The sequence below is a fragment of the Vollenhovia emeryi genome, unplaced genomic scaffold (assembly GCF_000949405.1).
Source record: "Vollenhovia emeryi isolate VEMERY1.0 unplaced genomic scaffold, V.emery_V1.0 DF939160.1, whole genome shotgun sequence".
Classification (NCBI taxonomy): Eukaryota; Metazoa; Arthropoda; class Insecta; order Hymenoptera; family Formicidae; genus Vollenhovia; species Vollenhovia emeryi.
This window is the reverse complement of record NW_011967206.1, coordinates 854067-870343: the sequence shown is the minus strand read 5'-3', so window position 1 is coordinate 870343 and position 16277 is coordinate 854067. Positions and strand designations below refer to the sequence as shown.

Genomic DNA, 16277 nt, shown 5'->3' with positions numbered 1-16277 from the left:
TCAAGTAAATCTAATTTTAGTAAATATATTTTCTAAAATTAAGAAAATTTTTTTCTCAGTACACGAACGCACGCACGTGCGCACCCTAACCGCGTGCACGCGTATTTATAGGTTTATACGAGCGACCAAGACGATAAGTCGAAGTACAAAAGTGACACAAATAAATTTAATAAACTTAATGAACTAACGTGACGTTAAATAACGTAAAAATATAAATACAGTGAAATATGTTTAATTTCACGGATTGATTTTTGATGACATTGCCAATGAAATTATTTTCTCAATATGGAAGATACGGTCTTCGAGAATAAAACCGATAGCTGATTAATTGACGATAACGAAGTCGAGCTAAGTTCGTAACGTGATGTTTCATCGATCGCCGTAGGGATCGAGTCGAGCTGTGAGAGATACATAGAACACAGAAATACGTCTCTGCAGTAATGTCGATAATTTACGAGAATCGTATTCTCACCTGGAATAAAGCGAGCTGTTTTAATCCGTGACCTTTCTCGATATCTGTTTTTTCAGCCACGCCCTACTTCCACGACAATGCTTTAGTATATCCCTTGATTTAAGATCTATTCAGCGAATCGAACGAAAGGGATCGAGGCTATCGCGTATTCCCGGCCGATTTTATCTACCGTTCATTTGCACGACTTACGCTCATCCCGTGTGACAGCGATCACGCTTTTTACATTTTATATCATATTGTTACTTACACTATTTTATTACGACATAAATAATTATCAGTAACATACAATATATACATAAAGAGAAATACTAGCTTGGAACACGTTTAAAGCCTCGATCAAGGAAATTAAGATCGCTAAACGTCCGCTAATCTATCGGAGAGAATTTTCTCTTAAAATTTATCCTGAAAATCATGTAATCGTAGGACAATACGGCATTTCGAAGAATTTTATGTATGGTAAAATGTATGGTAAAATTTCAAAAAACTCTCACAAAGTTCTTCTCGAAATGCCATGTTGTCCTACGATTACATGATTCTCAGGATAATTTTTAAGAGAAAGAAATAAGATTTTTTAAATTTTACCATACTAGTAAAATGTATGATAAAATTTCAAAAAACTCTCATAAAGTTCTTCTCGAAATGCCATGTTGTCCCACGATTACATGATTTTCAGGGTAAATTTTAGGAGAAAATTCTCTCCGTGACAACGAAGGTAACGAACTTTCGTTGAAAGAATGCTACTTATTGTTCTGCATTCGGATAATCGTCCTACGAGAGATTCGTTCAGTTCCCTGGGCAGACAATCGCGATAAAAAGTTAGCAAATGATCGGGTATTAAAAAATAACAGGTTTCGTTACCGACTTTTGACATGCACAGCAGCATACTGCGATCGTTCGCTGTTCTCACGCACCAACCGCCACCGCCGCGGGGCGAAAGGAAAGAAATCCGCTCACTTCGTGTAATTGCGGTCTGTCGACTGTTAGCTCGCCTTGACTAACAGAACTTTGCTCTAACATTGCGCTGCGATGCGAGTCAGTTATAAATGTAAAGAGATTCTGGCGTATTCTCGGAAGCAATTGCCAAGAAAGTAAGAGATATTTATATGCGCGCAGTGAAACTCTCAGCCTAAATATGTAAAGTTTAAAAGTAAATAAGATAAATTACGAAATTTTCCTAGACATTATTATTGCATTTTATCTACAACTAGACAACACAAGCGCGCGCTTCGCGCCCGCCATTTGCTCTCTCTAAAAATTCGCATGGTTTGACAGCTGCAAATAACACGACTGAAGCATGTCGTATCGCACAAGCGAGACAGCCAATCAGCATCTCGGAAAAGCGACAACAATACTTCGAGACTTTCGACTCAATATGCCTAATTCTACTATATAGCATACTTGTGCAATTTGTTTGTGAATCTTTAAAACATTTCACATCCAATTCTCGTGTTAAAACTACTCGTCGTTCTACAGAAATTGAAAGATTTACGAAGTGATGGAAAAATTAATCGATTCAAGCTTTTTCTCTGTATGTAGACATTACAAATGAAATCAGAACGAGTCGATCGCGAGAATCGATCGTGAGAAAACGAGAACGAGTCGCCAAGAAACTTCTCTGGAAGCAGAATCGAAGAATCTTGCTGTACTGGGAAATTCGATGGGAATAGATTTCCGGCGTATTCTCACGTTCGGCCTTTCGCAGAAGTCACTATTTCCCGTTCGCAGATTCAGTCGATTCTTACTAATATAGGGCAGTAGCACATGAGTTTTTCCTAACACACTAAATATCTTTATCCATGATACTTAATGTACATAAATACTTCGCATTATATTTTTAAGTAACTAGTCACGTATTAAAAAAATATAGGCATATATTTCTTCGGTGTTTTGAATACTTGAATACAATTGTACTCCAATCGCCATGCATGCGGTAATCGCGCCGTATACGACAAGCGTTACATTTAAATCGGATACTATCAAGCAAATCGTGATCGTCGATGAAAGGTTTAATTGGTGATGTGTAAACGACGGTACGAAATATAAGACCACGGGTTAAACTGGTATCAACTGTAATTAAGTAACGTCGTGTCGAAATCGTTTCACAACGGGACCTACATTGAGCAACGCGCCTTGAAGAAATCTGATTTCAGTCTCGCGCGCGAAACTTTTCGTCAACGAGACGCGCCGTTAGCGTCTAACGGTGCCATGAGGTCAGTGCGATGGCGTTTTACCAGTTGGCGCAATAGACATTATCTCGTACGTTGATACGTCGCGCGTTATCGCGGCCCGCTAAACACTAACTCATATTGATTTCGAGATGAAAGGTAAAAAATTTACCAAAACAAAAATCTAGGCTACTTCAAACGCACTGAAAGAAAATTTTTCGCTATTGCAGCTAATCATGGCTCGCTAAAAATATTTTGCTGCCACTACTATAAATTTCTAAAGCACAGCAAACGGTTTGCGGTCGCACCTAATACAATAGGCACAGTAGCAAAATATTTAGCTATCACAACTAAATATTAAGCTGTCCATATTTTACAACTGAAATTTAGTTGCCACGCGCAGGTTTTAGCTACGGCAGCTGCATTTTTCCATGTAATAATGCTTTGAATGAAATAGAATTGTAAATTTAAAATATTAAAAAATTTTGCAATTTTGAATTCCCCCCTTCTTATTCATCAAAATTTTTGCAATGTTGAACATTTATATCAAAAAAATTTATCGTATTTAATCAAGGCGGTTTTACGAATTGAAAAAAAACGCCATTAATTCGCACGAGTGCGCGTCACTGAACTGCTACTGTATTCCTGTATTAGCATTTTTACAACGGAAAATATGCGCGTGTTATTCCTGTTTAATCTCGTGTCTCTTCCGAGCGAATGATTCAGTGAGTTTCCCCCGTTTGAACAAAAGTGGAGAGAAAGAGAGACAGAGAGAAAGAGAGAGAGAGAGAGATCAGAAAGGAATTCTTTTCATTCCAGTTGCCGAAATAAAGCTACCATTTACGGTGTGTCATTTTTCACGGATACAAGGCAAGCGGCGGAAATGGACCATGAATGGAACAGGAAAGATCCGGTCAGGTCTCTCCTTTTCCATTCATCTCTCAAACGCTCATTTGTGAAATCGATTGATGGGTTGAAACTTTTTTTTCATACAGAAACTCAGACAGCGTCAGAATAAATGTGAAAAATCGGACTCGTGTCATTGTGCGAGGCGCAATGAAATCCCGAAAGGTCAATGCGACGTCGAACAGTGACGGTGCGATAGCTGCTTTTTCTCTAAACGTGCAATATGGTCCAAACAGCAATATCGCGCGATACCGACCTTATGGTGCTTTTAGAGAGTGCGTTTATCACATACATTACAGGCTGTACAGAGAAGCAACTTCATAAAAGATTTATTTTATTTTATTTTATGTTATCATGACGATTAATTTCACTTTAAATGATTTTTTATCCGATATTTTTACCACTCGTGCCTCAAAAGCGTAATGTGTATACAGTCTGCTTTGATTATTTGAAAGGTTTAATATAAACAGCGATTTTCAATCTATTTTTTTTCAAAGCGTAAGAATATTAATTTAAATTTAATTTTTTCAAAATTTTAAAAGATCTATCAGTTTACGAAATTATTGTTGTCACTAAACTCTTCTCAGTACTCCAATTGGTGATGAATATATATTCAACAAGAGAGAGAGAGAGAGAGATAGAGAGAGAGAAACAGAGAGAGAGAGAGAGAGAGAGAGAGAGAGAACAAAGAGAATACTAAAAGTATGCACATAAAGTGACGATGGGAGGGAAGTTTGGTCGAGGGAACTATAATTGCAGCGGCTTTTTCTTTCGATTTGGTTTCGAAGAGCAGGTGGCTGAACGAACGGGCTCTACAAGTAGGTTCCCAAAATGTCGATGCAGAGGTCCCCGGATTGCAATCAACGCGATTTTTGGACGGTGGGGAGTCTTCGTGTTATTAGTGTTCACGTGTTTCATCACAAAGTTAGTCACACAAATCTCGGGGACCGCATTCCTGCCGGGCTTATTAATCTTGTCAACCTTCGCCGAAAATAATGTACCTCACATTATTCCTAACAACGATGTCAACTAAATGCACGATTTATTGCAGAAGTTAAGAGAACAACGTAAAAAAGTCGAATGCTTTAGATAACTTGAAGGAACATTGCAACTCATTAGCGTTGTAATTATTAATAATAATAAATTACAAGATCCATTTAGAGACGAAAGAATGTCTCGATTCTTCTGTTTTTTTAATTCTGACTTTACAAGTTAATTTTATAATATTAACGTTAAACATCTAAATGGTTAACATTTTAATATTATGTTACAGGATATCTAAAAATATTCTTAGAAGTGGTTGCTTCTAAATAAAATTCAAAAGAGGAACAAGAGTCGCGTAACTAATATTCATTAGTCACACACTACTTTATATTTGTCGCATTTGTTTCCCAGATAAACTCTTGCCCTTAGGACCAGTTTCACAAACATCGGCGAACATCGGCTAACCAGAGATTAGTTGACTCCCTAAATTTTTCTATATTATTGTCCAAGGCCCGGTTTTTCATTTTCAGGTTAACTGTTAATAAGAAAGTTAGTCGACTCTCTGTCTTTTTCTATATTAGAAGCAAGCCCTCTATTATGAGATAGGATTCTAATATTAGATAGCAAGTTTTCAACGTCCAAATTCAATCACAAATCTTTTTCGCAACGATTACACGATCTAACAATCAATTTTCCCCTAAACAGATTTCACTCCGAGGGCAATAAATCCATGATGGAACCAACAGACGATGCCTATTAATTCAGCAGAAGCTCTGGGAGCCTATCTCATAATAGGGGACTTTCCTCTATCATCTAAGAAGAGACAGAATCGACTAACCTCTGGTTAGCAGTTAACCAAGAAATGAAAAACCGAGCTTAAGAAGAGAGAGAGAGAGAGAGAGAGAGAGAGAGAATCGATTAACTGGAGGTTTGCGAAACTGGCCCTTGGCAGAGTGGCTCGCCGAACCATAGCACGTAGCTTCCGCGGGAGGTGAACGGAGAGTAATGACTCGTTTGAACAACTTACGAGTCAACGCGTGTAATATCCTCCGGTTCTTTAATTAAGATGGTCTTCGGCGATCGATGAAAAATAAAAGGCGCGCGCGGCGGCGGGCGTCTGGCCGCGGCGCAATTTCTGCCGCCCTAACGGTACCGACGAATTCGTCGACGGAATCGCGAAATTCGATCTCCCGTTCCTTCCCCACGCGCTCTTTCTCTCTTTCTCCTTGTGTCGGTCTGATTTACGAGGGCAAAAACCCTTCCCGTTCATTTCTGTCACTCAGCCCGTCCAATTTACCGCACAATTTTCGACGTATAACTACGCAGACAGGATCTATGGCAGAGGATCTACCGGTGACTGACGTTCCACGTTCTCTCAAATTGTGCAAATCGTGTTCCGCGAATTGCGAACACAGATATCTCACGGACGCGTGGAGCAAAACCTCCATTTCGAACTCCGAAATGTATATCACGTTCTACGAGTGTTCCGACATGTGAGAAGCGATACATCTTACTTTCGAATTTTAAACGTTACGCGAATTCGATTTCAGCGGAATATAAATCGACCTTTTCCTGATAACACGTCGCGCTATAAATTTTACTGTAGCATAAGCTGAGTTTTAGAACTGAAATATAATAGTTTGTCACACATAAGATAAAAAGAAGAGCCTCTGCTCCGACGATAGTACACAGTCGTGCATAAACGCGCGCGGAGCTAAAGAACTTCGTCGAGTGGAGCATCGGGATCAGCTGGTCGTAGGGTAAATCATTCTGAACTTTGCGATAAAGCTCTCGCCACGTCCGTCGCGTTTATCCCGTTGGCGCAAACGTAATTTACCGCTTTGCCATTCTTTCCACGGACGGGCCCTATTGCGCCCGTGCGCCATTTCCTGCTTCCCGGCGAAATTAGCATAGAGAGATCGACGCTGGAAAGGCGAACGGGGGACGGTGCAGCGAAATGGCAGCGAGCGAGCGGCGACGTGTCGCAACTGACACGGCTTTCGCGAAACCGCGCCGCAGATTCGCTCGGTTTCGCTTTATCGGCACGTCGGAATAATTTCATATAGTCCAGGCACGGCGCAATAAGCCCCGGCAAAGTAGATCGTGGATTTAGACAACGCAAGACCGCTACGAATCGTCCATGTGAAACGTCTTACGCTTTATTTATGCCTCTCCCCCCTCGCTATATTACGATCGGATATCTCGACAAGACGATTTCTGCCTTCGCTCGAGAGCTCGTGACACGCGACAGTGCGACTGCCTGGGCAGTCTTTACATTGAATCGTTTTGACCCGTTAGAAAATATTTCGTGAAACGTTAAAACGATGTACGGAATTGCTCAAGGTAAGGAGGTTCGAGCGTTTGACCAAATAAAACATAAACCTATAATATATAGATACATGATACAAAAGATAATCGAACTAACAATGTATAACAGAAATTTAAATAATTTTTACCGTATCGTTTACTAAATATTTAATTATAAAGTAGTATGCAAGCACGTATGACCGTATAATTTTCCAAATTTCTTCTTATTCTTAACACATTTATATATAAGACAGAAGTTAAAAAGCTGTCGCAATTAAAGAATATTTTAGTGAAAACTAACATAAGTTTACTGTTGCGTTTCAGGTAAATTTAGATTTTTCAATAAAACAATCCGTGAAATCGGCCAGGAAACGATGACATAAGTGGAAATATGATAACGTCACATGTAAAACAAACTGTTTTCAATACTTATTAAGTACAAATGCAATTAGTTAAATACCAGTGTTAATTTATACACTTCTAACTCGAAAAAATTTAAATTGATTATTTATTAAATAAAATAACAATTACATCCTACGTTCATATTTGCTTTTTATCTGTCGGTATTTGCACCAAATGAGAGACTTAAAACTTTTAATTTGCTATTTTTTAAATATTTGACAACTTTTAAAATACTAAATAATTACATATGGCATTTACGAATATAATCTTTATAATATTATTGCGAAATTATTTTTTAGCGGATAAAAATTAGCCATTGAATACAATTTTATTAATAACACGTTTGTTGATTTTTGTCTTAACATTTTATTTCTTTTGTTACGCTATGAATTCTTTATGTCGAAAACAGTTGTGTTTCTTTTTTAGACCAGTCGTAACTTAAACAAGCAATACTAGAAATTGCCTTTAAAAGATAATAATAAATCACATGTGAAAATCAGATATCAGCAAGTATGCGATATGAATTCCAATCGCGTGTTCGTTACATTTGAAGAAAACGTAGCTGAAAATAACAAAGCTAATTCGCAGCCCATTGTGTACAAAGTATAATATTATCCTCTCTTGAGATCTTGTCCTTATCGTCATGAATATTTTTTCTGACGGCATCGTTCGGTTATAGAGCATATGAAGTGTAATGTACACGTGCCGTTTCCCGGATAAAAATAAACGAGATGCACAGAGTGCCCTAGATTCAAATCATCAAGTCACCTCAAACACGCTTAATCAATCCGAAATCGATTTCAACAGAAATATCGCGAGCGATCCTAAAATGATAAACGACTAAAAATAAAGGCGAAGAACTCTTCTTTCAAGTAGGGAAGAAAAACGATGCTAATCCGTTTAACGATAAATTGAGAGATTTCCAATTTAACTTCGACTTTATTATTAGCTTAATTTAATCCTTTGTCTCTTTCTAGCTGCCCCCTTGGAAAGAGACAAAGGATGATTCAAAGTCAGATCAAAGTTAAACGACGTTGGTGCAAACCGAGGTAAATGTTAGAAATGAACGTTGAATTATTTGTCGAGACGCATTTGTTACAACAAGATCTTTTCCTTTAACCCTTTCTACCATCGTCAACGGGACCCGCAAACTTCGTAGAAGAGAAGATTGATCGCGAAGATTGATCTCTCCTAAATAAGGAATTTAAAAATCACCGAGAAGTATTCGATGTTAAAATGCGGGGTCTCGTCACAAGTGTGCTCCAAAGTCAGAACTGGGACGTATGCGTCTATTCCTCCTCGCCGGTTCTCCGCTGCGTCATAATAAGATTCTCGGAAGCATTAGATCCGCCCTGTTAAGTTTCGCCAATATATCAAGATAATTTCACGCAGCGGGAGGGCGGGGGACGCGAGTAGACGCCCGATCGTCCGCGGTGCCGGAGTGTACCGAGGCAAGATTTAATACGCGCGACCGCGTGCACTTACTCCGATAACCCGTGTTTAGCTTGGGTGCATTCTTCGCAATTAGCCCGAGGGAAGGAGGACGTCGCCGATGCGAAAATGCGACGATTCATTCGCCGCGGTTTGAATTAGATGAGGCCGTGTCGCCTGTACTTTGGCTCTTTTGATCTCTAAACCGTAAATTATTCGACGCCGGGACTCTTGCTTTGTCATGTACAGCGCGAAACTCGGTCTATAATTTCGAGAGCTCGCACGAAAGATATTTCTTGGAACGGAGATTCGCGGCGAATCGTAATCTTTACATGTTTCGCGATCAATCTTCTTTTCTACGAAGTTTATGAATCCCGATGACGATGGTAGAAAGGGTTAAAGGAAGAGCTTATCACAACAAATGTGTTTCGACAAATAATTCAACATTCGTTTGTAACATTTACTCCGATTTTCACCAACGTCGTTTAACTTTGATCTTAGTTTAAGCCATCTTTCGTCTCTTTCTAAAGGTCTCTGTCCACGATGTTAGAACTTGCTCCAAGTTCTAGTTCTGAGAAATGTGTAGCCAACTTGCAGCTATTCCATAAAAGCTGCAAGTTGATTGGCGAAACTAGAACTTGGACCAAGTTCTAGCATCGTGGGCACAGGCCTTAAGGGGACAGTTAGAAGGAGGCAAAGGCTGAATGAAACTAACAGTAAGATCGAGGTTAAACGACGTTGGGGAAAATGGGCATTAATACGTCCGACAATTATCTTTTTAAGCTTTGAGATGAGAAAGCTTGCCTAAAAATTTTTTACTTAATAAATAATTCGGATATTATTGTATTTAAAAAAGCATGTAACACTGACCTCGATTTACAATAAAAAACAAAGATAATCCCGTTTACACAGTTGACAGACGAAATAATATATTCGGAATACATTGCACGTGATCGTCAGAGTCACTAATGTTTCCGCGTACGCGCGTGTTTGCCGCGTAAATATCATCGCCGTCCGCAAAAAGCTGATACATTATCGAGACAGATGTAACAATGCGTAACGCATTTCAACGCCGCTTCAACTCGCGTGTATAATCATTACGCGCGTACGCTCCCCTTAAAAGTCTCGGCACTCTTCTGGCGCGACGAGCGCGCTCTGTAATTTTGTACTTTGTAATTACGATTATACCGTGGCACGTAAAGGCTTTGTACTTTTGACCGCCGTACCTAGACTGTCTCGGTGCACAATGCCGAGAGAATGTAACGCACTTTATGCGATCCTCCGCAAACGAGAACGATGAATATTTCTCTAGCGAATTCGATTTTGCGCGTTGCAGCGCGGAAAGAATTATTTTATGTTGCGGCAAAGCGGTAAAATTATCAAAGCTCAATTAAATTTTCAATTTAATTAAATTTGCAAAAGTGCAGACTGAATTGAAAATTTCATTTCTTTTATGTACAGACGGAAATAATTAAATCGTTCTAAATGCACACGGTGTAACATTTGAATTTACAATAATTTTTTATTTCACCGCACACACGTAGATTTCTTTGCGAATAATGAAATGTGATAAGCACCGTTCAGACAGCTATAAAACATTTTCCGAAGCGGACAGCGGAGGCCTGTGTTTACCCAGGATCTTATTAAGTGAATCCTCGGAATCTGTTACCGATAAAACTCCGGAATCTCGATCTCCTCGTAAATCACGTGCGCCCTTAAATGCAGCTTTGTGGAACGACGCAACGTATAATTGTTGCATAATTATCGAGTCAAAAATCGTTTAAGAGCCGTGGGTGGCGTGAGAGAGCTGTGCGGAAGTGGCTAATTAACACTCGTTGCTCGCTCGGACAAACCGGCGATGTCCGGCCGTTCATTCCGGCAATACCCGCGATTTTAAATACCGCGATGTAATTTATCTCGCGAGCGGTTTACTATTAAATGTCCTACTATCGAACCACCGGGCGTATATCTCACGTCGTTTCGCCAGCACACTACGACTCGTAGCGATAACGCGATGTTGCGGTAGGTGATTCATCGGCGAATATGTATAATTTCAATATTAAATTTCTCCCTGGCGCTCACGTGCCTTTAATGCAGAGTCTTCGGCGTAAAAAAAAAGGTTTGTGGAAATACATTCGTGAAGACCTGTGTCCACGATGCTAGAACCTGGACCAAGGTCTGGCATCGTGGACACTGGCCTTAAGAAATGTGCACGAACCTTCTTATCTTTAAGATTATCTCGAGGAGATCTGAACTTTTTGTAGCCAAATCAAGAGAGACTCTTCCAAACCTTGGTTCCGAGATGAGAAATGCTATAAATATGCGCGTGATTTTAAACTATCGTAGATAGTTGGCCGCTATTTCTACACTGAAACAAAACTGTTGCTAATATGATTAAATATGTTTAGTTGGGGGGTATTTCTTTATTTCGAACGTATGTTTTTAAGTTAAACATACGTCATCTATCGAAACGTATATGTTTTTCTGAATTAACTTCTGAACACTTGCGACAATCAACAAACATTTGCCTGACAGCCCGTGCCTGCCGCACGTAGTTGAACCAAGAAATACAATTTTTATTCACCACTTTTTTCCCCAGCGTAGTGAAATATCTAACAGGTGTATTGATTTATAAGATCGCTTCGGTGATTCAATGCACCACTTTAAGTTATATAAATCAACATCAATATCCGGAATCATGTTGGCGTGGTAATCTACACGGTGTTTAGCATAATTATGCTAAACAATACGCATCTTTATCACATACTTAATTTATCGCGCCGGCTATCCGGCCGGACGATCGGTAATTTTAACAAACCGGAAAGACCCGTTCGTCTACCTGAGTGCACTCCGCCGTCGATATCGGCGTCCTCGAAGACGGACGACTCGATGCATTCGTCATCGGCGGCAGCGGGATCCTCGGTGGTCTCCTCGTTGCTGAATCTCTCGTTACCCGCGCGAACATCCGCTTTCTCGGCGACGCAGGGACTGTCGACGGACGCGTGCCTGCCGAGCCGCACCAGCGTGCTGCTGCTCCTCGCCAGTTTCGTGCTGTGCGTCCTGCGGATCAGGAGATTCGTGAGGGTCGTGTTCTGCTTGATCCTGGGCTCCTGATGGCCGAGCCTGTGGTCGCGGCCGGACTTGGCGGCCGGCTCGACGGCGCTCCTCGCCGCGGATCTCTCCTCGGCGGCGTTCGCCGGCTTCTTCCTGGACCCGGCGTCCCGGTTCTCCACCTCGAAGCACGCGATGGTGTTGTTGAGGCGGCTGTCCTTCCTGCTGGCGGAGTCCTTCCTGCCGGTGAACCGGCTCTGGAATCGCTCGATCGTCTTGAACGACCTCGTCCGCTCGACCTTCTTCCTCTGCTCCGCCTGGCCGCTCGGCGTCGCGGACGCCCGCTCGCACTTGGACGCCTCGAAGATCCTCGTCAACGACTGCACCTTCCCCCGCACCTCCGGCAACGTCTCCTCCGCGTTCCTCCTCGCGAAGCCGTCGTTGTTGCTCAGGGTGCGCGTGAGCGAGCCGCTCGCCGGCGTCTTCGACGACGCGCCGCCGATGGGGAAGGTGTTGCAGGCGAATTTCTCGCAGCTGCCGTCCGTCGAGTGGCCCTTGACCAGCTTGGCGATCGGCTGCCGCGCCGCCGGCTCGCCGCCGTCCAGCGGCACGTAGAACGTGGACCGCCGCTTCGGCGACTCCTCGGGACTCTCAGCGGTCAGCATGTCTTCGCATCTCTCAAGTCTCCGCCCCCAGAGCGAGACGCGCGCGAGGCTCAGCGGCGTCCGAGTTGACGGCGTTCGCCGACCGGCGATCTGGAAGTCCCGGGACTGTCCCGAGCTATCATGCCTACGCGGCACGCTCGATTTATCGGTGCGCTCCGGTTTCCCCTGGCACGCATCTAGCGGGGCGGGATTTTCAGTCGGGCTCTCTACCCGTCGCGTTTTATCTCGTCCGCTTTATCTCCGCGGCAAACGGCTACGCGCGCATCGCGACGTTTCCCTCCTCTCGAGCGGGGCCTCGACTGCTGCTGCACTTTTGCGTATCGGGTGTCCCCGCTCGATATCGACTCCGTCGAGATCCCGCGGCGACACGGCCCTCGGGGCACCGCGGATTAACTCGAGAGTCGCATGCGAGCCTCAGGGCCGCGGTAAACGGCGGCGACCTCCGTCTCTTCCTCCTCCTCCTCCTCCTCCTCCCGTTTCCTCTTCTCGGAATCGGCAATTTTTCGAGAGATCGTCGCGACTCGTCCCCTCGGGACACTCCTCTCGCTAAATATAGACTGTCCAACAGCGCGAGAGAGAACGCACGTGCGCCGTTAAGGCGAGACGAGCATCAGCTGGCGGTGTTATCTCTGTACGCCGATACTCGCGGATAACGCCAGGCGTTGAACCGCGAACGCGCGACCCTTCGTCCTCTCCGTGCGGCGGCGAAGTCGCCTCTTCCGGCCGAGAGCTGCACCCTTTATCCCGCGCCTCGTTCAAGTTTGTTTTACGCTCCCTCGCGCGCACGTCTTCGGAGCGGCGCAGTCGCGTTTCCTCCGCGAGGAATTCCACACCTTTTCATGTGCCCGCTTGACCTCCCTGTACTCCGCGCGTGTGTATTTTTCACCGCTCTTTTACTCCTTCATCTTGTAGAGTGACTTGTTCTCACCGAAGACGGTCTAATCGCGCGAAACGCTGGAATGTCGTCTCCTTTACGAACACCCGGTTGTGGCTCCGAGTCCTTTCACCGTTTTATTATTTTTTTTTTGGGTCTATTTTTCTATCGAGGAAACATTTAGTATGTAACTGTTCGAAGTTGCTTCCTCTCCCGCGGCCTCCAATTAAATTTGAGACGTTTCAGCGAAGCACGTGTGCACTTATCGATGGCAGTTATCTCGACCTTATCGCGCGGCAAGTTTCCTCCGATTTCCCGCCTTCCGTCTCGAAGCGCGCGTCGCACGGAGAAGAGAAATATGCATTCGGTATTTCGCACTTTTTCCGTCTAAGACGGAATCCTTCGATCTACCGGCTCTCCGTCAGAAGAAACGCGGCAGGCCCGAGCGCGAGGTCGGCGGGGTCCACGGCGGCGGCGGCGGCGGCGGGGAGGACGGACGCCGGTGGAGGAGAAGAAACCGACGGAGGACGGAGGAGGAGATGCAGCTGCAGATTGCAGGTGAAACTGGTCGAGAAGAATCCGCGACGATCGCGGAGAATCGCCGTCGGTGCGGACGGGGACGTAAGCAGCAACGCCGCGCGGAATTGTCGGCGGAGCCGGTCGAGATTTACGATCGCGGCGAGCGGCACCTCGCGAGTCGCTCGGTCGGGGGGGGGGAAGGGGGAATTTGCGCGACGATTTATAGGAGGCGGATTATAATCCGCTGAATTCACCGCGGAAGAGACGCCGGATTACGAACCGGCGGAGTCGCACCTGCCGTCGATGATTCGGTACCCGAGGACACTCGCGGCGATTCCCCGCGCGAGTTCGCGCATTCCGGCGCGTACACTCGGGTCCGGCGATCGCGAGCGCGAGGAAAGAGGAGCGGAGAGATCGGTCGCTCCGTATTCTCACTGCGAGGCGCGCCGCGTCGCGTCACACATCGCGGAGATAAACTCTCTTCTCTTCTCACGCCCGGACACGAGCGCGGTGCATCCCTCCCGCACTCATGCGCGCACGCACGCACGCACGCACGCACGCACGCACGCACGCACGCACACACAAACAACACCTTCACGCTGAGAATTTACGCTCGGAACCAGCCGCGGCGTTCGCGGATTCGCGAATTCGCGGGCGCGACGATCCACCGACGCGGCGCGGCTCCGATTTCTGCGTCCTCGAGCGACAGTCGCGCCGAGAAAAGTAAGAGGTGTTCCCGGCGATCTCGAGATCCCACGATCTAGCGCGCGATCGCCCGACTCTCCTTTTCTCACCGATCGCGGCGCGGCGCGGTCACACCCGCGGCGCGAGTAGAAGCGTGTCTCCTCTGCTACCGTTTACTGTCGACGGACAGTAAGTTTCTTCCGCGCGTGAAGCGTTTGCGCGCGATCGGTCCGCACCGTGGACGGACTCACGGCTATCTGGCTCGACGGGCCGGACTCAATCCGAGCGTGCACGCGAGCGCCTCTACCGGCGGCGGTCTCCGCGCGTGAAAGAGAGAAAGAAGGAGACAAGAGAGAGAGAAAGAGAAAGAGGGACAGCCGACCTGTCGGAGGATCGGCGACGAATGCACGCGCGTCGACTCTACGCTGCGCTCGACCAGACTTCCAGAAGTGCTCGGTCGTCGGGATGATCCACGAAGCGTGGAGATGCGCCAACTATTCCAAGTGAATTTCTCATTCGAACCTGGGGGTCAATTCTGTACCTTACACTATAGTGAAAATGCTAAAAGTGAGTAGCTTTGTCTCTTTCTAACTGTCCCCTATAGAAAGAGATAAAGCCGCTCCTTTTACAGAATTGATGCCCTGGTCTTGCTTGAAAATCTCGTATCCAGACGGCTCGGATAAGCATTTATTTTAATTACTAGACAAGAGAAAGTAGAAATATGCCGTGTAAGATAAATAGATTCGTAGATATTTGTCAGAATGTCCTCTAAATGCAGTTTTTGTCTTTTTAAACGAGAAACCTTTTTCAACTAAATTTATTTGAAATCACTCATTTTTCATATGTAAGTTACACTTGGAAGAGCGTTCGTGTTTTTCTCTCTATACAAAATATAATAAAATATAGGCAAAATATTTGTGATAAATTTCATTAATTTCCATAGTAATAAATAGAGTGTATCTTCGGGAAGTTAGGCACTAAGCCGCGCCATTTATTAATTTTCGGCGAAAAAAAAATAATGGGCTAGGACTGGACCAGGATTTGAACCTGAGACCTTCCCGCTTGCTGGGCGAATGCTCTTCCAACTGAGCTATCCAAGCCTACAAAAATTATAGGTGTAACTAACTTCAGAATTGTTTACCCTTATCATTCTGCAGTGAACTCTATTTTGCTGCATTTCCGTCAAATTGAATCTGTATACATCATCATCAGTTTCGGCACAATAGGGTTCAAGCAGAACCCTGGCCTCCTTGAAATTTCACAAATCGTAGAATTTTAAGGCGAACAGGTGATTTAACCAGTCGCGCCTTGCTCGATTTTTGAGCGTCGTGATTCCTCTCGCATGTATCTGTGCGTCAGATATATGGGACCTACAGTTTAACGCCGACTCCGAACGGCTCTGCAGAGGAACGCCCGTGATAAGGTGATACTCTCGATGAGCTGCCGCTTTCTTTCGAGAGGTGGCGATCGAACGAAAAACAAACGATGTTTTGCTTGGATTTGAACCCGGATTTTCGGATCACCAGAGCGGCGCGCAACCCTCTGCGCCACGATCGCCACAGTTATCTCAATGTCAAATCAAATTTCATTACGTTCATACGAGGCTTGTCCGTAAACTAAGTACCGTTTTGGAAAAGAACACATCAAAACATTTTTTTCAAAACAAAATTTATTTTTACTTATTTATTTATATATGAAAGAGCATTTCTTAAACTATTTTTCAACATAGTTGCCACCATTGTTCAGACATTTGTCGTAGCGGGAAACCAACTTTTCTATACCCTCTTCATAGAAAGATGCCGCCAGTGAAGATAGCC

The 16277-nt window shown here is 44.3% G+C and overlaps 1 protein-coding gene and 1 long non-coding RNA gene across 13 annotated transcripts in view; one reads left to right on the top strand and one right to left on the bottom strand.

The window, feature by feature from the left end:
• LOC105564698 (probable Ras GTPase-activating protein) overlaps window positions 1-16277 on the bottom strand; it is a 372283-nt gene that overhangs the window by 68080 nt on the left and 287926 nt on the right. The window contains exon 1 of one of the 12 annotated variants that reach the window (XM_012017270.1): window positions 11507-12641. The exons of the other annotated variants lie outside the window; for them this stretch is intronic. Within the exon in view, the coding sequence (XP_011872660.1) occupies window positions 11507-12383 (877 nt within the window). The 5' untranslated portion in view covers window positions 12384-12641. Of the gene's footprint in view, window positions 1-11506; window positions 12642-16277 lie in introns of those variants that run through there. 12 annotated transcript variants of the gene reach the window in all.
• The window catches only part of LOC105564700, a 112322-nt gene that overhangs the window by 70753 nt on the left and 25292 nt on the right, over window positions 1-16277 (top strand). The window lies entirely within an intron of this gene.